The sequence below is a fragment of the Ambystoma mexicanum genome, chromosome 9, assembly GCF_040938575.1.
Source record: "Ambystoma mexicanum isolate Mex_15411 chromosome 9, UKY_AmexF1_1, whole genome shotgun sequence".
In the NCBI taxonomy this organism is placed as follows: domain Eukaryota; kingdom Metazoa; phylum Chordata; class Amphibia; order Caudata; family Ambystomatidae; genus Ambystoma; species Ambystoma mexicanum.
Genome location: NC_090931.1, coordinates 135,219,976 through 135,243,030, shown reverse-complemented (window position 1 = coordinate 135,243,030; position 23,055 = coordinate 135,219,976). Strand labels below are relative to the sequence as shown.

Sequence of the window (23,055 nt, the reverse complement as noted above, 5' to 3'; positions counted from 1 at the left end):
AGTTGCAGATCCCGATTAAGTGCCATGGTCATGATTGACACCCTTTCCTTGACCAGCTATCATTTGAAGCACTGGGACAAAAGTGTATTAACCATCAGAAAACCCCAAACCTTTATCCGACCTGGGGCCTTAGGTCTTTGAGTCTGGAACAAGGATTCTCCTCTACCCCTGTCCCACATTCTTCCTCTGAGTTCACGGAAGAGGAAAGGGGAAATGGGAATCCAAATCCTACCGGACCAATTGAAATTGATGCAAATTCTGATATCGAGGACGTAGAATTTCTATGTCCGACTCTGAAGGAAGTTCAAGTGAGACCATATAATCTCCAGGAAATATTGACATCCTTAGATGAGCTGTTCACCTGGCTAGCTGCACATCCAATCCAGGCTGAAGAACGATTTCAAACAGGATTAGAACGGCTGATTGCAGCTCAAGAAAAAACAAACATTCCCCAGCGACTTCTTCAGCCATACAAAGAAGGGGAGGATCTGTGAAGTTTTTTCTTAAATTTCGAGAGATTCGCGACTTGCTTCCGATGGGGGTGCTGAATTAAAACTGTTACCTAGATCCCTTGCTAAAAGGGGAATTAGAAACGTCCTACATTACTAAATCTCCCCGGGCCTGCCTCTTTTAATGAAATCAAGGAAGGCCTCTTAAAACGGGTGGGTCAAACCAGCAACTATCGTCCGAAGTTAGTTAAGAAGCCTTAAATTGAACCCTGGGGAAATACCAGTAGAATTGGGTGTGTGAGTTAAGAATACACTATCTTTGTGGCTGTGAAAGAGAACCTTGCCTGAAGTGTTGAAGCCCTGAGTATAGAACAATTTGTCAACTCGTTGCCTCCCTCACTTCAACCAGCCGTCTTACAATTGAATAAGCCCACCCCATCTCTAGCCATTGAAACAGCCCAAAATCTTGCTGATGCTAACAAACACTTAAATTTTTACAATCGACCAGAAGAGAGGAAAGTGAACAGGGGACCTCTTAGACCATTTTTCTTTCCAAAATAAAGAACAGATTTCCCTATCGATCCAGAGACCTTAATAGTGGGGAGAGAGAAAAGAGAAAAGACCAGACCCCAAATCCAAAGAGGAAATTAGAAGAGACGATAGTAGACCCACAAAACCCATTATTCCAATTTGTTTTTCATGTAAAGAGCCAGGACACTTAGCTAGAAATTGTCCCCAAAATAAAAGAGAAGAATCCATGGAAATTGGATGTATGGTAGGGGAAGAGTGGGAAGATCCAGAGTGTTATGAAAATGTTGAAACCCAGAGTAATTTCTTTTGCGGAACATCATCAAAGTCCACTTACAAACCAATGTTTGTTAATGGAATACCAGTTCAGGCCCTAGTAGATTCTGGTAGCAAACAGACAGCAGTACGAGCAGATATATTACCACTTGAGAAGCTAAAAAGGTCATCATTAGTGAAAGTCACCTGTGTCCATGGAGACCAAGATGTTTATCCCCAAGCGTCTATCCCCATCTAAGTTCAAGGGGCGACCACGAATATCCCTTCAGCCATTATCCCAGGTCTACCAGAGGAAGCTATTATTGGGACTAACTTCCCCAATTTCACATCATTTTTGCAAGAGGTCAATACATGCCATACCCATTTTTCACTATTCAAAACCTGGCAAGTAGACCCATTTATACCCACAACTCCTGTATGGAATTGGTCTTCTATTCCACCAGTTTTACAACCTGAACCCCCGAGAAGCCATTAGCATCTGTCCCTTGTGCGGGAGGCCTTATTCAGAGGGGAATTGTATGTGAGGAACCTCAGGGCATCCTCACTTCTTTTTACCCCGGCATTCTCTGCTCAGGTGGCCAGGGGAAGGCCATTGCTTTTGGATCCCGACCCTGGTGTGGATATGCGAGGGAGGATCACCTGCCTGGAGGACAGGACATGACTGACGGTGGAGCAGGCTGGAGTGGGGCCAGCGGGAAGGGCGCCCGGTGCTGCAGAAGAGTGGAAGTGATGCCGGAGCCCGGGCAGGCCGTGAGCGGGTCAAGACACCTGCAGCCTCCTTTGCCTTGTGCCCACAGCCGGAGCTGTGGGACACGGAAGGCTCCCAAGCAATACAGGCTGCTGGTAGCATTGTGAGAAACCAGAGGGTATTATCACTCCTAACCCCCTTGCATCCCCTGTGCAGGTGGCCAGGGAAAGACCATCGCTATTGGATCCCGACCCTGGGGACGGAGGAGCAAGGGAGGATCAACTGTGTGGAGGGTCCTCTGGGAATGGGGTGCCCTTGGGCGAGGCATGGTATCCCCCTTTCCCTATTGACAAGCAGACCAACCCTTTCCCAACCTTCATAGGCTGTTATACGCCATTTCCCCTAATTTCTCCGCAATTGACACTTGACAGTACAGGACGAAGAACAGGCAACTAAGAGCAATGAAGACTATACTCTTTTGCCACTCTGATACTGGGACAAGGTAGATGCCTGCTAAGAGTTGTAGGGGTCAGGCATGTCCCTTTGATTGTGGACAGGCAAGGCTAATTGGACATTCTCACTGGCAGCTTCTCAAAGGGCTACAGGCATATAGAAGGAGACCAGCCCAGTGGGGAAGGGAGTGACAGGAGAAGCAGCAAGGAGGCCGGTGCAAGCAGCAGAGATTCTTACTGGTGCAGGTGTCACGTCCCGCCCTTGGCGGCTTTGGAAGAGATGGAGTTTGAACAGTTCTGTGCACTAGAAACGTTTTAGCGGTCTAGACTTCTTCCAATATGGCCGCCGGATGTTTATAGGAGATTGCTTCTGGATACTTCCTTGCGTTGTTTCCGTCAGGAAGCCGCTCCGTGTTTGGCAGTCTCTTGGCTGCGCTTACATCTTGCTCTCTGTGCTATTTCTTGTGTGTTTCCCTTTGCTCTATTGTCCTTGCCCCCTCCGCTTTCGTTTCCGGACCTCTTTCTTCTATTTTGCTCCTTACTAGCTCGACTTTCAGTTCCTTCTGTTAAACTCTACCCAGTGTTTATTTATTCCGGTTATTGTTTGCCTGTTCTACTTTTTAGTCTTTACCTTATATCCTGTTCTAAGTTTCTCCTTGCCTTACCATTAGCTTCTTTCTGCTTATTCTTGTATACTTTCCTCTTTTAGTATTTATTTTGTCTTTACCTCCACTTACCCTTTTATCCGTCTCGTACCGTGATTCCGCCCCTTTGTGGGTTGGTGTCACGCTACACGTGGATTCTTATTTTGCTTCCATAGACATAAACTATTTCACTTATCTGTCACTCTTACCTGTCTAACGCTGATCTTCTCCTTCTTTTGTCTATTTTCTGCGGACAATCGATCTTCTACTTCCGGTGCTGTTATACCTCTTCCTTTCTTTTCTGTTGCGTCCTCTTGACAAGTCCTATTATCTCGCCTTGTCTTTCTAACGGTAGATTCTTCCATCTCCTATTGTTATACCAACATACTCCCCATCTGTACTTGGGGGGAAAAAAGTCTTTAAGCACTTTGAAGATCTGTGCCAGTTTGACATTTAACAAGGACTTATTTCAACCAAAGAGTTCCTATCCTTTTAGGATACGCCATCATATCGGGGTTTTTTCTGCCATTGCAAGGCTTTTTCCCCGGAAAGATTTTGGGAGCTTGCTCCTTGGGAGTCGCCTTGATTTTGCGCACTAACAGGACAAGGTGGCCTCTGAAGGAGCTGGTCCCTATTTACACGAGAGGAAAGAGAAGAAGGTAAAGAAATCCAAGAAGGAACGAAGAAAGAAGATTGCAGAAGGCCGTAAATACACCTATGACAAATCAGGTGAGGAGAGGGGACGGGAGAGTACCCCTAAACGTAACAGCAGGACACCAGGATGCGGGGCAGGAGCTGGAGCCCTGATACTAAAATCAGAAGACCCTGTGATCTGCGCTGCAACAAGAACTGTTAAAACAGCCAGTGAGTTTCTGATGAAGGAGAAATCCAGTGTGCGCGTTTGTGAACTTTATTATTTACCGAATACTTTGTATTGAGTAGTCGCATGCCTTGAATGAGCACATTTTCGAATGTGTCTGATCCTTTAAATTGTCAATTAGTAAACAGCTGGGAATACTTTGTATCAGAGTGATCGCGTGTGTCAAGAAACACCTTTTCAAAGGTAACGAACACTGAGCAATTCAATTAAAGCAAAACGAACGAATATTGAACAACAGATAACGTGAAAATGAATCATAAGCAAAACTTATAATTATTGAATACCAAACTAAATCAAAACCTTGTTAACAAACAGATTTAAGAGATTTGGAATGCCGAAAGGGAACAGAACTTCAAATACAAGCAAACCATTATATGTTGAAGCGCTGAAATTAATATAACTTTAAAGGATAAGCAAACCACAGTATGCTGAGTTCTAAAATGAATGTGACTTTAAAGAATATGCAAGCGAAAGATATTGAAGCTTGATTTACATCAGAACTTTAAAAGTTAAATGAGTATTGATATCGACTAGTGTGAAGGCTACAAACTATAGGAACAAATATTTGTAAACAAAATAACTGAACTGTAGAACTTGGAATTCAGAAGACAAGGATACCTTGTATTTGATCTGTGTTGTTTACATCTTGGGGAAGGGAACCAAGAGTCCTGATTAAGACTATTTCATCTTAAGTCCAAGGAAGGTAATTTTGAGACATTTGCTGAACTGTTTTACACCTTGGGAAGGGAGCTGAAAGGAAGCTGTGAGCTGGAAGAAGCTCAGAACCTTGTGTTAAACACGGTTTTCTTTTGGTTGATGACATCCCTACCCATTGTACAGATTTAGCTGTGAGGTCAAGTATAGGTTTTGGACACAGACAGATTCCTAAGTTGAAATCTTTGACTAAGACTATCCTTAGTTTTATTTAGGCTGGGAAATCCCACCTTAGTAAGGGCAACTTAGGCTTTTACCATCCGGAGATTTAAGTTAATAAAAGTGTTTGTTTTGAATTCTGGATCTGTTATCTGTGCCTTGCTTCATGATGCCTCCACAGCATCCGCTAAGGAAGAGCGGAGCTAACTACAACAAGCATCGAGGTTTGAAGAAGGCAAGCGCTGCTCGGCGGGCTCCCGAAAAGGATACACAGAGCGAAAGGAGGCCGGAAAGAAGAGATTGGATGCCCAGAGGAGCAGCTGCATGCTGGCGAGTGGAATAAAGAGAATACTCATACCGAGGCGCTCCTGGGTCTACCAACGGGCATATGGTAATGCTGAACGAACTGAACCCTGTGACAAATGGTCTTGGAACCCAGATTGTGGGGTTTGGAATGCTGAGCAAGCTGCAGGTTGTTGTGAATGCGTTTAAAGGTAAAACAGGTGATATTGAATGCCAAATTAAAGGAGAGTTATGCTGAATATATGAACAAAGTGAAAACCAAGTAATGAGCATTTATGCCCCACCTGAAAAGCAAGTGATGAGCACTTAAAAGCAAATGATGAACATTTATGAACAAGGTGAAAAGCACTTATGAATACTTTTAAAGCAAGGTGGTTAAAAGGATGAGCACCACAGAATGAGTTGTGTGGAAAACACGCTGTGGCAAAGCCAAGCTACTGCCAAGGAGAATTAGAAATGAGTGCCAACCAATGACACTGGTGCAGAGAGAAAAAACCTGTGTTAGCAAGAACCCCAAAGAATACAGAAGTAAAACACAATGCCAAGGGTTATCGGTTGCGTGGCCTGTAATGGGTGGACCGTGTGGTCCGACAACTATGCCTAGACCGAGTGACCCCTGCTTGGAAAGAGCCAAGGAAAGTAAAGATAAAGAAACTGCAATTCATAACGGGATTGCTGAAGTGATTGAGAAAGAGAACAATCAGTATGAACTATTGAAAAGCCGGAAGGATTACAAAGTTAAGTTGAATTGGAACTATTCTTGAAACCCAAGAAACATGAACTGGTTATAGTTTGGAAGCTGAGAAACCTAACTTCTTGGGGAAAGGAACCCTGAGAATTCATTAACTATGTTAAATCCTTGAGCAAAGGGGTTTTGAAATTGTTTTGAACTGAGTATATTTGTGAAACTGGAAGAGCTGACCTCTTGGGGAAGGGAACCCTGTGACTTTGTGAACTGTAGTAAACTGATGAGCTGACCTCTTGGAGAAGGGAACCCTGAGGCCTTTTGGAACTATTTTGAACTTGAGTTAGGGGAAGCTGGAAAATAAGCCAGGAGCTGCAAGAACGTATGAGGACAAGTATATGTTTTAACTTACTGACACAGACTATCCTTCGTTTCTATAGGTAGGGAAATCCCACCTTGGGTTCCTAGGTGTCCTACCTGGTAGAATGGGGTAAAGGTGTTACAGGGAAGGGGATACCGAGTCTCATCCTCCGGTGTCCCACTTCCACTCCCCGAAGACCCCTCATCCAGGTGACCCTCCCGTATTGGCCCACCCCCTGGAACTGGTTCCAAAAGCGATGGCCGTGTCCTGGCCAACTGGATGACAGATCCCTGGGGACTAGCGAGTGAGACACCTTCCGGTTTCTCACAGAAAGGAAACGGACTTACACCCAAGCCGTATACCTGACATGTCCCAATAAAATGGTCAGGCAGGGTCAGGCAATTACTGATCACTACACATACCTGGCTTCCCTCACACTTCCCCACATGGATAAAATGCGGAGCACAAGAACACACTCTGAGCTAGGCAAAGCACACGAGGGAGCAGCAGTTCTAAGATGGCAGTTTAATACCAGGCGAAAGATGGCAAGACCGAAGAGGATTGCAAAGAGGGAAGTGCCCTTGACCTTTTCAACGCAAGACCGTTAGGTTCATGAACCTTCGAGAATAGGAAACGTAAGACCAGTAATCAAGGCTGAAGAATCCTGCATTGTGTGTCAGAGGTATCCGGGGTCTCCCACGTCGATAGTCAAGGCGAGGAGAATCATTTGCCGATGTGGTACTGTCCTTGGGTCCTGCAACAAAGCAGCGGCAGCGAAGTCAGCACAGCCGGTGAGTTGGGGAGACTGATACCAAACCTGTCTGTGGTGAAGCCAAGGTTGCAAGAGCAACATTGTATAGTGAAAACTGAAGAGAACAGTGTATGAAGAGTATGTGGCGACGCAAACATAATTAACCAGCAGATGAGTGACTGAACTTTGAAGCCAAGATACAATACTGTAAACAGAGTGGTCCAGCACCACATGGGTGCTCATTCGAAAGTCTCTGTTAGGTATCCAACTGAAAGGTGGCAAATGTTAAATGTGAAAAGGAGTTATGAAATCGAAGTGCCTTGCAAAGGGTCAAGCCAAACCCTGTGCACATTGAATGTTTTTGATAGTAAGGATATAAAAAAGGAGAGGAAGTTGGCCCGAGCCCTGCGGAGAGAGATCAGCTAAGAGCTTTGGTTAAAGCAAACTTGTGTCAAGAGTTACATTTGGAATTGAAATTGGTCCAAGCCCGGCAGAGGGTGACTAGTTGTGTTTAAAAGCGATCTGATCCTGGCTGAGGGGGATCCGGGGTGAATAGTGAATCACCCTAGAAATTGAGTACTTGTGAAAATCTGAAAGAGCAAAAAAAGTATCATTTATTTTTCACATCAGACCCTCTGAATGAAAAAACCTTGAAAGGCAAGGAGACTTGGACACAGAAGTCCCTGATGCTAATGATTGAACTGCATCCTCGTGCTAGAGAAGCCAAAGACTGTACTAAGCTCGAGTGAACCACCTTGTCCCGTCCTGAAAACGTGGGGAAGGGAGGCCAACAGCCTGAACATCCTGACATATCATTTTGTGAACACTTCTTTCTTTTTCGTAACATTGTTTCCCACACTCTTTGGAGGTCATTACGACCTTTGTGCTAAGTGCACCAACTTTACCACCATGGTGTAAACTCTGTTTACACCATGGTGGATGGCGGATTTACCGCCCCATTCCAAGGTGAGTGGGGCGGTAAATCCCCATTTCCCATTTTCCCTTCCCCATTCCCATTTTTGCCCCATAGGGCATAATGGGAGTGGGGAAGGCGCTAATTACGCCGCCGTAATTTACGGCGGCGTAATTAGCACCATGGCGGGTTAGCGCCATGGATTTTAACGCCTGCTAAAAGCAGGCGTTAAAATCCCAATCAGGCGTTAAGGGTTAACGGTGGCGTTAACCTTTAACGCCTGAGTTGTAATGAGGGCCTTTGTATTTAGAGGTAAGGATTGGCAATAGGTTTATTAGTATTGGCCCTTTTATTTTGACAAGACACCACTTGGACTGCGTTATTATTATTTGATGGCCGTAGCTTTCTCCCATCTGTAGATTTAGGATTAGATAGGCATTTATCGATCCCTTTTTGAAGTTCAATAAACACCCTTGAACTGTGGTCACTTGTGTCTGTCCTACTGTTGATACCATGCCTTCCTTACACTTAGCATAGGGCAAGTTAGGCCTTACTCCATCCTGACATGTAAGAAAATACATTATTTTATTTACACCATTGAATCTGTTGTCTGTGTCTTACTTCATGATGCCTTCACACCACTCTTCTTGACCATCCTCTTCCTACTCTCCCACCTTCCCACCTCACCTTCTACTCCCTCCCGTCTTGCTTCTACTCTCCCACCTTCCCCCTATCATTCTACACCCTCTTGGTCACGTCCCATCTCTTAGACTCATCTGTCCCCCAGTTCTTATACACTGTTCTTCCCATTCCTTCTGCCACTTCCTCCTTCTATCTCCTCTCCCTCTCAATCCTTCCCCACTCTAGACCTTTCACTATTCCATGAAGTCCTCAATCCGTCTCCTTACCTGCTGCTCTTACTCTCTCCCTTCCTACACTCCCCGAGTTCCCCTCTACTACATGCTTACACCCCTCCCCCCTCCACTACCATTCACTCCCACATGCATGCACCCAATCACAGTTGCACTCTTTCCACTAGGTACCACCCTCTCTCCCACCCTGCACTCCTATCCAGTTGCTCCACAGACTTCTCAGTGCTCTGCTCCACCTTACATCTGGTCTCTTGGTCCAATTGAATATCTCCCGAGCTAACACGAAAACACCCAACACACTCTGCAGTTTTCACTGGCTTTTTTAGCCTATGTCTTCCTGGTTTTTCTCTCCTGCCTACACTCTTATGGCTATGCGCTCCACTTAGCTCTGGGCAACAATCGGTGTCTGCCTCTTCCCCGAGGGTGGGTCACTCCATTGCACAGGCAAGATGACGCCTTTTAGCTCCGCCTCCCTGCCCTGCTTCCAATTTGTGGCGAGTGCTGCTTCAGGCACCGGGTTTGTTCGAGTCTGCCAGGACTGTATTGCTTTTCTTCAGCCGCCTGCTTAATTTGAAAGGTATAGCACATATGACAACATTTTATTCTCACAATATATTAATTTCACACACTTTGTACATATAAATACTTCGATAAACAGTTAACCATATATCATTTTAGACTTAAAGTGTTGTTAAATAGTCTATAACTCTGCCATATAACTATAGGTCACACTTGCTAATCTAACAATATTTGTTTTTCCTTATGTTGCATTGGATGATGGCACCTTTATACCATATGGTTTGACATTCACTGTTGAAGAATGAATGCAAGCAAAACAAAAGAGATGATGGCTGGAAGGTTTGGAATTAATCCTAACCTCTGGCATTGCTCTGGGCAACCCGACAGACCATCGTTCTTCGCCTGCTAAGCCATTAAAAAAGGAGAAAGACCAAATGCAAATCAGGCTTGGTCCCACCTCAAAAGGGGCAGTCCTGCCCAAACTGCTTGGTACATCCCTTCTGCACGAGACCGCCAGCATCCCCAAACATGTTTCGGCCTTGTTGGGCCTCATCAGTGAGGAGTAGCTTGGGTCTCTAGGCCCAACAGGCACAGGAGCCACGTCTGGGCATACTCGTCCCAGAGCAGCGCCAGTGCTTCAGATTAATTCAGAACCTCCCACCCATCACTTTTTTGGTTATAGACAAGTTAATGCACCCGGAGAAGCTTCCTTAAATGTTGAAATAGACTTGGTATTCTCACAGCAAAGCATAGTGAAAAGGGAAAATGTATATGGCTAAAACATTTGATCAAAGGGCACAAAAATTCCTAGTCTACATCTTGCGACATTAGCTGTTTAGTGCAGCTATTGTACCTGGCAATAGCGAGCTTCATATAATCGTCCCTCTTTTGTCAGAAGAAATGTCCTGTGACAAATCTTTTTCCCCAGGCAAGATTCTCTCTGCCAAAAGCATCATGCGATTTAAGAGTTCAAAGCCTCTCAATATCCCTATTCCATCATTTTATTCTTCACATGTCTTTTGCTGCTCAGTTTTCATGGATGTAAGTAAGAGCGCTTTGAATGATGGGGCACGCATTTCGTTAAGTGCATGTATTTTCCCGTAAGAACATACTGATGAATTTGCCAATAGTTTTGTTAACTATCTTAAAAGCAGTGAAGAGAGACTGCAATATTTAGTATATTTATAAGGTTAATGGACTAGCAGAGTGATGATTTCAAGGTGCTTCAAATATAGGGTTGTACAAGTTTGCACCTCAAGAGCCCCTTCTACACCAGGTTTTCATGCTTTCCACTGGAGTGGATTGGGCTCTGGAGGACAAAACCACTGCTTCCACCAGAGCTACCTTTTCTAGTTTGAAATTTGAATGTCACTAATTGGTCCTCCTCCAGTGTCTTTTTGTTTTGACAGATTATTGCTTTATCCTCTTCCGTCATTTTTAATGTTTCTGTAAAGATAGTTGGACAGTCTTTGATAGAAATACTACTGTGTTGTGTTTTTCAGGTGCCGATGTTTACTTCCAGGTGGACTGCACCAAGTTGAAGCAGTCCTTTGGCAAATTGGAAAAAGAATTTGATCAAATTATCTTCAATTTTCCACACTGCGGGAAAAAGGCTGGTGTCAGAAAAAATAGAGAACTGCTTGCCAATTTTTTTTGTAGGTGAGTACGGAGATATTTCACACATGCAAAGTACAGTTCAATCGTGGGTGGGGATAACGAGCTTGGTAGAAATAATTTGCACCAGAAGCCCCCAAAACTGCTAATGAGCACCGCTGTTAACTCTGGGTCAGGTGTATTCTTTTCCTTTCCTATCTAGTCACCTTAATGATCAAATGAAAAGGGCTGCACAGATGACACTATCAGGTAACCAGAGAAGTGCCGGAACTGTCCAATTTTAATCCCTGAAATAAGGCTAATATTGTCAAGAAAAATAAAATGGGGAGTAACAGTATTTTAATGTCTGCCCTTGATGCCTCCTGCTTTGCTCCTTGAATGTGTTCAGATCAGTTGCCACTGTATAACATACTGTGAAGGGGAGCCATGAAAATGTGTTTCCTGATCTTGAGGGTCTTAAAGAAAACATAAATCTATTTATTTATAGTAATTGCTCAATTCAGAAAAAGTATGGATTAAAACAAGAATATTGGTTTCAAAATTGATATTCTGTTTTTTAATTTTATTTATAATAGTGTGCTACAGTTATGTAATTCTAACTTTTCACACTAAAACATTGTGATACAAAATATAAATTACCTTCAGGCATCTATATAATAAAATAACCTTACATATGTTTTTAGAAGGACTTGTTGATTTAAATAATCAAAAATGTTTAAACAAACAGCAGAGATACATGAAATAGCAGAAGCAGATAAAATATTAGCACTGACAATTTTCATCCAGCAGATTTAGAATGAATTCAGCAGTAATTTCATTAGTTCCTCCCATAATTGTATTAATGCAATTATGAGGGATTGCTGTCTTCCTGCTAAGCATTACATCCAAAAGGCATCCCTCTTATAGGAGGTTTCATGTTTCACATACCAAATTAATTGCATATTGCGTTTGTCCCTTAAAGCATGACAGTTAACACACAGGTGCCTACAGATTTCTATAAAAAAGAAATCCTTATATTGACGACAAATACGATTCTCGCAGGGAATATTCAGGCAAAGGCCCAAGGTTGCTAAGCAAGGTAGTTGGTTAAATCTTAATCGTGTGTATTGCTTTCTTATCCCGAAATTAGGGAATTTAATCAAGTATGGGTGAGTATGTTTCACCTTGTATGCAAACTCTATAAAATATGCCAAGCAGTATATTGAGTTAATTGATCAAGGTTAACCCTAAAGTACTAGAGCATGATTTTTGTAACAAGCTCCTTTCTGAAAACTGTAAGATCGTAGTCCCAGTCTATTTTCCATTAAATCACTTGTAAGAATGATCTACAATTGATCCTGAATTCTGTTAATGCACAACGCCTTGCTTTTTCTTCTAGTTCCAATGTTGTTTATTCCTTTCACTCTCAACTTGCAAACGTTTCAAATATATTTATACATAAAAATCTCATCTGGATCCTGGGGAAGTGCACATGAGAGCTTTATTTCAATAACCTCTCCGTAGCATAATTAAGTAGCATATTCCAGGCCGGAATCTTCACAACATGTTTCACAAAGTATTATTTTAAACTAATATGAAATGTGTTGCTGGGATTCTAATGAAGGATTGATATGTATTATTCACCTGAGAGATTAGTTAAATAAATATCTTTCTTTGAACGGCATGAGTGCTTCTGCCTTTTACTTTGATTGTTATGTTTTTGGTATCTTGTTTCCAGATAAAGCACCAGAGACTTACACCTCTTCTGCTTTTTGGAGGTGGGGTGCTGCGAGTCTCACAGAGAGGATCTAAGTTCTCAAGGCAGTTTTATTTAGTCAACAAAGGAAGTTGTCCCCTCCAGCCCCTATGAATAATAAAATTGAAAGTTCTCTGGACAATCGGGTAGTCGTTGACAAAATTATCAATGCTCCTGCCCAGAGTTTCCCTTCCCAGGTTCCGTCTGCCACCAGCCTGCAGGCGTCCAAACAATAGCAATTATAAGGAAGGGTTGGAGGGTTCCATGTGTTTCTATCGCTGATTTCAACATTGCAGAATGTATAATTGTTAGAATTTGTTACTGATTTTCAATTCAGCGGAGCAGCAACATGTGTGACGAAAACAGCCCACACTCGCCCATTAGTCCCCAACCTCCCACCCCCCAAAAACCAGGATCCATTTTAGCAAACCTTATTTGTACATTTTATTTTTTTGTAGATTCATTTCTGTGAGATTAATATTCTACACTGAAAAAGGTCTGCTGTGATTACTATGGGACTCCAGGTGTTCAGTACCACGACAAATAGGTGGTTTCAGTTAGGATGTATCAGACATGTATCAGAAATGGGTAAAACAAAGCAGTGTATTGCTCTCCAGATGTGCCTGGTTTCCTGATACCACCAAGCCAAAACCCTAGGCTAGAAAGTAAGGTTTCTAAAGACCAACAAAGTCACGCACAGTGTAGGGTTCGGATTCTCTTTTTTCACGTTTGTGAAAATCCTCTGAAATCCTAGTCCTAGTTCGGTATCTGTCAGGGTTTCCTCTTCAGACGGTAAATGGTCCCCAGTCCACTATGCATCCTTTTTTTCAATGACTGAATAGTTCACTTCGCTGGAGGTCAATTTACGGGAATACGTGATGGGGTGTTCCACTGACGTCTCAGGGTCTGACTGTAACCACTCCGCCCGATAGCTCTATCCGCATCATCGGCTTTGATGTAAAACTGGGCTGAATCATCGGGATGATGAAGAATGGGGGGAAGACATGAAGGCCTGTTTTATTTCTTTGAAGGCTTGTTCAGCTGATGGGGTCCACTGAAATGGTATGTTAGTGCAAAGCACCTGTGCTATGTTTAGAGACAAATGGGTGAAATTGGTGATAGGGTCACAGTAATAGTTTGCAAAACCCAGGAATCATTGTGTAGCTTTCCGGTTGTTGGGACTTTGCCATTCTTTTATGGCTTGGACCTTGCTGTCATCCTTCTGGATGCCCAGATTGCTGATGGTATGGTCTAGGAAATCTATCTTCTCTTTATGGAAAAGACACTTGGATGGCTTGGCATACAGATGATTTGATTCAAGGCGATGCAGTGCTTGTGCGACGTGTTCTCTGAGTTTGATGAGAGTGGAGGAAAAAATCAGGATATTCAAAATCGCCCTGGGGAGTTTTAAATGCGTCTTCCACTCGTCTCCTTCTTTTATCCTGACTAAATGATACGCACCACGCAAGTCCAGTTTTGTGAAATAACGTGCCCCCTTGAGAGATTGCAGAATGTCACGGATGAGAGGCAGGTGATACTGGTCTTTCACGGTAATGTCATTCAACTCCTGGTAGTCAATGCATGTTCTTTTTTAGGTACAAAGAATAGGGGGGCACCTGCCGGAGAGTGTGATCGTACATTATACCCATTACGTAGACATTCTTTCAAGTACTCCTGGAGTTTGTGTCGTTCACGGGGTGACAGAATAAATCCTTCCATGTGGTATATCTTTGTCAGGTAGAAGGTTTATGGCACAGTCAAAGGGTCGATGTGGAAGAAGTGGTATGTCCTCTGGTTCGGAAAAGACCTTACCATACTCCGTATACACAGATGGAATCCCCTGATTGGAACAGACTGTGGGGACAAAGCTGTCTAGGTCGTGCAAAACAGACACTGTGCCTGGTCCTCTGGTGTTTGCGGAGCAACACCGGGTGGTACACAACTCAGAACCGAATATGATGGTTTGGGTCATCCAGTTAATAAATGGGTTGTGGAAAATCAGCCATGGAATCTCAAGTACCAGTGGGTATGAAGGTGTTTGTATGACATCAAAAGTGATGGTTTCTTGATGTTGATTTATTCTTAGGTCGATGGGCATCGAGTGATGGGTAACGGGACTAGAGGAAATCAGTGAACCATCTATTAGGGCAGCGGCTGCAGGACACTTGTTCTCAAACAAAGCTATGTCATGAAAGGTTGCGAAGGCCTGGTCAAGGTAGTTGCCAGATGCCCCTGAGTCCAACAGTGCCATGGTGGAAATCAGCCTGTGCGAAATTGTGTAATATAGACGTACATCCAGAACTAATAGACGAGACGCAGGCATCAGACCCTGAGTGAGACTGGGAAGTGATGAGGTGCTGGGTGACTTGCTGTTGCCTTCCCTTCAGACAGCAAGCCCACTCGTTTTCCCAAGGCCTAATAGGTCTGACAGGACACGAGCCCAGGAAATGACCAGGGGATCCACAGTACAGGCACAAGCGATTTGTTCTCCTCCTCCTCCTCCTCCTCTTCTCTTCTTCGGTTAAGCGACCCCGTACTGCCCCTAACGGCATTGGTTCCACAGGAGGATCCACTGACGTCATTGAATGCTGAGTGGGAATTGGTCTAACACGTAGAAATGGTTGTTGGGTTTGCCGGTTTTCTCCCTTTCTTTCGGCTAGACGGTGGTCAATGCGGACTACCAGTTGAATCAAGGCGTTAAGATCTTAAGGATCTCCATAATGTACTAGTTCATCTTTCATTTCTTCCTGCAGAGCGAGTTTTGAATATGGTTGACTGGATTACTACTGTCCACTGAGCGTCAGCAGCAAGTTGACGAAAACGACCAATGTACATGATGAAATCCTGATGTCAACAAGCTGGTTCTGGGCTCTCGTGACTTGATTTGGGGATTGAAACATTTCAAGAAAGATTTTTTCAAAGTCGTGGAAGTTGGTCAGAATTGGGCTGTTTGTGTATACATATGGTGCGGCCCAAGTCAAAGCATTTCCAACTAGTTTGCTCAAGATATATCCAATCCTGGCCTTGTCATGAGCGACATGTGCTGGTCTGAACAGGAACTGAATTTTACACTGATTTACAAATTCAGTCAATTTCTTGGGGTCGCCATCAAACTTTATGGTCGTGGAAAGGTTACAGTGTTTTCGGAGGCTGAAGCCGCGACATCATGCGCCATAGCTGCTCGGATGTTATTTTCCTGTTTGAAGGATACTACTTCCAAACGCAATGCCTGCAATTCGTTCTAGACTTCTTGCAGTGCCTCCATGTCCCATTTGGATTCTTGGCGTCTTGGTCTGTCAAGAGCTTGATCGCTGGGGTGCAGTTTACCGGTTCCTGTCTGTGATGGACTTCCTCCTTTCTTCTGTGAGGTACCGGTTTGCAAGTCGTCCGGGATGCTCTGGGGTCACTGCAGGCAGGAGACCAAGCCCCCTTCCGTCCCAAGCGTATGGTGGACCTGGGCATGGTCGGTGACCAGTTCCCCCACACCACGGGCTGGATCCGCCTCCTGGGGATTTAACGTGGTGTAAGGCAGAGGAACCGCTAGGGAGCCGCTGAGCAGGGAGGTCGCTGATGGTCTTAGGTAGTCCGAGGAGCCAACAACTGACAGGGCAAGGTAGCAAGGATGCCAGAGAAACACAGTCTGACAAGATTGAAGGGCAATGAGGAGAATGAGAAACGAGGAAAGAGGGAGGCAGAAAGGAGGCAAGGTAGAGGAGGAAGAGCAAAGGTGGAAGAAGGGAGGAGCAGGACCGGGCAAAGTGCACAAGGCAAGAGCTACAATGGCTGGAGGTAACCAGGGACCACGAAGAGAGAAAACAAGGAGTCGACTGGGGGAGCGATAAGACGCACTGAGGTAGCGTCTCATCAACCTATTATAGGCCAAGCGAGGGCTTCCGGCGTCAGCGGTTTCCCTGACAACTGCTTGCCGTCGCCGATCAGCTGACCCACATGCAGAAGGGTGTGCCGTGACATCGGAATACCGTAGCCTGATCCCGGAAGCGACCCGGGCGACTGCAACATCCTGGGAACAATCTCCACAAGTACTTCCCGCATCTGCAGGCATCCCAGAGACAGTAGACGAGAACGCGTCCGCACACACCACCGGGGATACAATCTCCATATCCCAGCAGGTAAGTGGTGTGAAGGCGGCGCGAGTGAACACGGAAGCGCGTAACACGGGACTAGCCGGTTCACTCGAGCGTAGCACAGTTTCTGGCTTCTTTAGCACGAGGACACAGTTCAATCATTAGCATCAGTACCTTCTGTGCTCAAGTCTCTCTGCTTCTTAAAGTCTCTTCATGCAGAGGGCCTGATGCGATGAAATAAACAACAAGTTCCTCTCCTCTTTAGATTTTCACAAGTATTAACTTTAGCTGATTCACTATTCACCCGGGATCCCCAAAAAATAATACAATGTCAGTAGGATATTCCCTTTTTCGGGTGACTCACGGTTCACCCCGGATCGTCCTCAGCCGGGTTCAGTGTTGGTACTCACCGGTTTCATACATGTGCGAAGACCCAAGAGGATGGTGGACCGGATAAACCAGAAAACTGCCAAGACGCTTGATAACCTGGGTTAGACCAAAAACCCAGGTCTCCTCAACACAAGGGAGTTCTTCCTCTCGATATACTCCTCCACCGCTGGTGAAAGACTGGTGCGTCAGCACTGCATCTGCAGTGTACATTATTTTCTGCTGGGGATGGCATCTCCAAGTCAGGAGTCAGGGGGACGTTTTGCCATAGGCAGATATTGTGCCGTATGGCACAAGCAACAGATATCTGGGCTACCTCCTCTGGCCTGTACATCGGGGCCCCTCTGGTATGGTCCAGGCAGCGGAAACTTCAGCAGGCCAAAGGTCAGTGCATAACCTGGTGCCGACGTGTGCCTTGTTGTAGGCCCCCTCCTGCAGTGTACGTAGATTGTGCACAGGTGTCATCAGCCGTGGGTGCTGGGGAGAGTTGGATGCAAGATCATAGGACGCATATGTCAGCCATAGGGTTATAGGTGATAGGACCGAAAACAAAGAGCCGAAAAACAAAAGGATCTAATCAAAAGGATCGAAAGTCAAAGTTTCGACATGTGGTAGAAAACATGTAAAAAGTAATTTGGTCGAAAATAAGTATCAACGGTTAAACAACATAGTACTTGAAAGCTTGATTGATAAAGGGTTAAAACAATAGGTAGGAACGACGAGTAAAGAACCTTGTGTAGAGAGCATATGCACAGGTGACAGTTGAAAACAAATTGTCAGTGCATGAGAGAAAGTGACTAGGAAACACCAGCTGACACGAGAATCGTATTACGTGACTGAAATCATCAGGTAAGCAAAACGCATGAAACTAATGAAATAATAGTAAAAGACACACATTAGAGTCAGGAACCAATAATTAACGATAAATTTCGCTATTTCAGATACATGATGAGTGCGAAAAATTGAGTATATACAATCTCAAATGGGAGGAACTCAATTGGTGCACGAAGGCTACACCTATAATCGAGAAATAACACGTAAAGAATCCACTTATTGGAAATGTGCCGAATATCGAAAATTAAAATGTACAGGAAGAGCGATCACAGAAGAAGAAAATATAAGATGTACAGGAGAACACAACCATATGCCTGATACTACAGCAATAATAATTAAAAAGTCGATAAATGAAATTAAAAGAAATGCAGAAGAAAATCGAAATGAAGTAGCTCAATAGAGAACAGAACATATGGAATAATTCTGCTCCATGTAGCGGCCCAGATGCCGAACACATAACTACTAAAAAGAAGCATTAAAAGACAAAAACAGCAGAAAGAAAACTTGCCGATGGCACCACAAAACTGACATAAATGTACCTGATATTTTACAAAAAACTGAAAATGGGGAACAATTTCTGTTTGCAACATTGGAGATTAAAGATGAAAAAATATTAATTTTTACTACTGATACTAATTTGTCACATCTAGGAAATTCGACGATATGGCACAGAGATGCAACGTTTAAATCATGTCCAGAACCCTTTCATCAATTTTATAGCAATCATGGTACAATCAATGGAACAGTAATACCGTTAATTTATGTGTTAATGCCAGGCAAAACCGAAGAACTATACAGGTGTGTATTTATGAAAATCAAGGAGGCAATACCAGATAAAACACTAAATACAATAGTGATGGACTTTGAGCAGGGTCAACTGAAAGGTTTTCAAACAATGTACCCAAACACTCACATACAAGGATGTTCTTTTCATTTCGGACAAGCAATATGGCGAAAAATACAAAAGCTAGGCCTAAGAACAAAATACATTGAAAACAGTGATTTTCAGCAACAAATGAAACAAATATTTGCTTTGGCATTTGTACAAGAGGACAAAGTGATTACATATTATGAAACATTGATTGCAACACCATATTTCACAATAAATGAGGACGAATTAGCTGATTTGTTAGATTATTTAGAAAACACATGGATAGGGCAACTGACAAGAAAAGGTACAAGGAGAAGAGCCAAATATCCAATTTCAATTTGGAACTGTTACCGAGCGGTAAAGGAAAACTGGCCAAGAACGAAAAATATTCAGGAGGGTTGGCATAGTAAAACAAACAAAGAATTCAATGTAAATAACCCAAACTTGTGACATTTCCTAAAACACCTTAAAATGGAGCAAACAACACAGGAAATATAAAACAGAGCAGATAGCCAAAAACGATCAAAGAATTATATATTAAGCCTGGGGAAGCCTATCCAGGAGAAGGGAGTCAGTCTCCTCGGCTTTAGTTGTTTTGTCTTAGTGATAGTGTCAGTGCAGCTTAGTTTTGGAAGGAGGACATACTGTTTGCTTTGGATTTCGCAACAGATGATGAGCACCCCAGTTAGTTTTGTTAGACAGGGAAATCCACTTATAACTTGAAATGTTAAAATGAATAAACAAAAACTCACCCAAATCACCGAATCTGCAATCCAAAAAAGTACCAAAATCCAAGAAATCCATAATGAACCAATCCGTAACATCCGAAATCCATAATCCGAATCCAACATCCATCCAAGAGTAAAATAAAAACCATTCCAGAAAAAATAAACATTTTTAAAAAAAGGAAATCCATGCAGAAAAATCCAAGTGATCAGGAATCGTTAATGCAAATGAAGCATCCATCCAGGCGATAAAAAAACAGTCCAAAAATCCACATCCGTAGGAAAAAAAAATGCTCCAGCATGAAAAAAAAACGAATCCATAAAAAAATCGAGAGTGCGTACGCATAGGAAACCGTCCGAACAAAAAGAACTCGCAAAATGGCGACCACGCATGAATGCGTAAAGGTAGGACGTCATACATTGGACGCTGGACTAGGAACATAAACAAAACTTAAATAATAGAAAAATTATCCAACAGCGCCATCTACAGTTTGAAAAGTGTAACAGTTTGAAAAGTTAAAAAAGTTGAAATGTTTAATATATATATTTTTAAAAATTGCAAATATTATTTATATATTATCTGTTATTTTTACAGTTTATAATCATATAAACATACAAATATATTAAATACATTAGAAAATAGTATTAAAATTAATATTACTTAATTGTTAAACTAAAACCATTATTATTACAAAACAAATGAGTGTCTCTATTATTATTATTGTTATTATTATTATATATATTGTTCGAAAATTATTCTCACAAATGACTATTCGAAACTAAGGTTATTAGTACAAATGTATCCTCAACTATTGTATTCGATCATTTTGTTTTCAATCCTTTTACTGGACACCCAGCCATAGTACATTGAAGATGCATATCATGTCACATGTCTTGTTGAAGGACCCTCTCTTGAAGAAGTTATGTAGCATATGCGCAACATGGTTTACATTCCCAGTAATTCAATGATGTGTGAAATACTATGTGGTACATGTGCATTGTCACTTAGAGATATACTGTGCATACACCTCTCAAGCAGGATGTGCCAGATATGGCCTGTGATGGAATTTCAAGTGTGCATGTTGTTTGTGTTGGGCCTCTGGTGTGCTGTGCAGTCAAGTAGTGTCCTGCTGGGTTATTCGATGTATTTGTGCATGTGTGTGGTTTGTTAATTCCTGCCACAGTGGATTCACATGGTTTGCAGTGTACATGCAATCAGTGTCAGGTACTATTGCTTTGCCATGTTGCTGTGCTGAATTGTTGCATTGGCTGTGTAGACATGTGTGCCCTATGCATTCTGGTTCCTGTAGTCATCTGTTCACGCAGGTGTTACTTGTTGGGGCATTGCCGGTCAAGTGGCACAGCGAGTAGAGCGCTCGCTTTGACATCCGTGCAGAGCCTGCTAACGCAGGTTCGAATCCCGGCGGGGCCAAACTCAGCCTTTCATCCTTCCGAGGTCGATAAATGAGCACCACACACCATGGGTAATAATAAGCAGCGCTCAGATACCTGAGGGTTCGTAGCGCTATATAAGTGCCAAATTAATTATGCATTGCTGTCATGCAACTTCATATTCCTGCTGGCCATAGTCCTGTGGGATGGTGAGTGTCATATGCAGCTTGAGGGGGTATGTCATGCATGTACAGGGCCATGATAGGGCATGCATTTATTATTAGACGTTCCAGCCCCCTCTAACCCCCTTCACATGGCATACAACTGGTGCAGCGAGATTGTATTATGTGATGGCACTTGTACTCACCCAGCATCCATGTCTGGATGCACAGGCAGGGTGCTGTTACGTAGGACCATGGCATTGTGGGGGAATCCAGGGAGGCGTGCGCAGCAGTGTGTTCTTGTCAGGTCAGCATCACACTTCAACAGCCCATTCATGGAGTGGAACTGCTTCTTGTTGCAGTATGCCTCTTCTGATGCCTGAGAGGGGAGGTAGGGGGGCAAACTATGCCACATGGGTGCAGTGAAGTGCGGCTATCATGTTTAACATGTAGGGTGTTGCTTAGACAGGTACTTTTGTGGCATTTATCTGTGCCAGGGTGGTGGGCAGGGAGATGTGCCGGGATGCATGGCACAGGAATGCCTCCAGCTTCTGCACAAGCGTACAAGTGAGCTGGAACATGCCATGTGGCATGCCCACGGTGTGCTGAAAAATGCCGCTGGCTAGAAAGTGTAGCACAGGCATGCAAGTCCCAGTTAGCGACGGCTTATGTCAGCATATTGTTTTAAACTGTGTGTGAGTCAGGTGCAGGCCTTTTGGATTGGGTGCACCTGTGACTTGTTTTCCATCACAGGTATGCATTTACCTCCATTAGGTGGGGGTAACTGCACTGTGTTTTTGGCGGAATTACTGATAATTTTCAGCAGTATTTCAACTCATTGGCCCTCATTACAACACCGGCGCTAACCAATGGCGCTATTAGCGCCATGGTTGCTGCCGGTATTGTAACGAGTCCGCCATGGTGCAATGGGGAATTACCACCTCATTCCAAGGTTGGTGGGGCGGTAATTCCCCATGCACCATTGGCCCTTCCCCATTCCCATTTTTGCCCCATAGGGCTCAATGGGAATGGGGAAGGCGGTAATTACGGTACCGCAAATTGCGGTACCGTAATTACCTTCAAGGTCCCTTTGCGGGTCCCTACTTTAACGGCTTGTCCAGACCAGCCGTTAAGGTCGGGAGCCGCAAACAGACCTCGTAATTAGGCGCTAAGGGGCTAACGGTGCTGCAGCCTTTTATGGCGCCGTTAACCTCTTAGCGCCAGGGTCGTAATGAGGCCCACTGTATGGCAGAAATACCGTTTGACATATTAGCAGTAATTCCGCCAGAGGAATTAGCACCAGCGCTATTTCCACCTGGTGTTGGCAGTAATTCTGGCAGTGGTAATTCTGCTAGCGCTAATTCCGCCGCTGGAATAGGTGGCAACCGCTAATTTAGTGGTGTGGTAAAAGTGACAGTAATTCCGCTACCACCACTTTTACCGTATACTGCCGAACTTGTAATGAGCCCTTAAGTCTCTGAAATGAGCTGGAGAACGCAGGAGGTGAGCGAAATTGGGACATCCTTAATTAAGCAGAATTGAACTCAAGGAGTACGTTTTGAGCGCCTTCAAACCACACCAGTGTGTCTGTGATACGATGGGTGGGATTTCCGGAAGGGGTGACGGGATGGGACTTGAAAGATTCCTGCAGGGCATGAGAGGGGTGTCTAATAAATGTGGGGGCCTGACTATTATGGTCCATTTGGACAGTGATACAGAGAGGGAAGAGTTCTTGGCGAGGGTAAGAGCAAAGAAGGGCCTGCTGCACTGTGCCGAGAAGAGGCGTTCTGTACTCCCTGATGTAAGTGAAGTAGCTGGCTCTAGACAGAGGGAACCGGATGGCCCAGGCAAGGCCTGTGCACACGAGGGTCTGAGGGCGACGCTACTCTTTCCTGCAAAGCTTAGATTATTGACTGGGAACCAGACCTTTATTTTTGAGACTCCTGAGGAGGCCAGCAGCCTTTTGGACCCGCTCGCCAGTGATACACAGACATCTGAGGTGATGCCAGAGAGTGTGGCAGAGTCTGAGACAGGTACACGTCTCCCAAGCAGAGTAC

At 44.0% G+C, this 23,055-nt stretch overlaps 1 protein-coding gene across 2 annotated transcripts in view; it reads left to right on the top strand.

The window, feature by feature from the left end:
- Positions 1-23,055, top strand: part of FDXACB1 (ferredoxin-fold anticodon binding domain containing 1) — a 112,331-nt gene that overhangs the window by 68,707 nt on the left and 20,569 nt on the right. For both annotated transcript variants that reach the window (XM_069614307.1, XM_069614306.1), the window contains exon 3: positions 10,697-10,853. In XM_069614307.1, the coding sequence (XP_069470408.1) occupies positions 10,697-10,853 (157 nt within the window). The remainder of the gene's footprint in view (positions 1-10,696; positions 10,854-23,055) is intronic.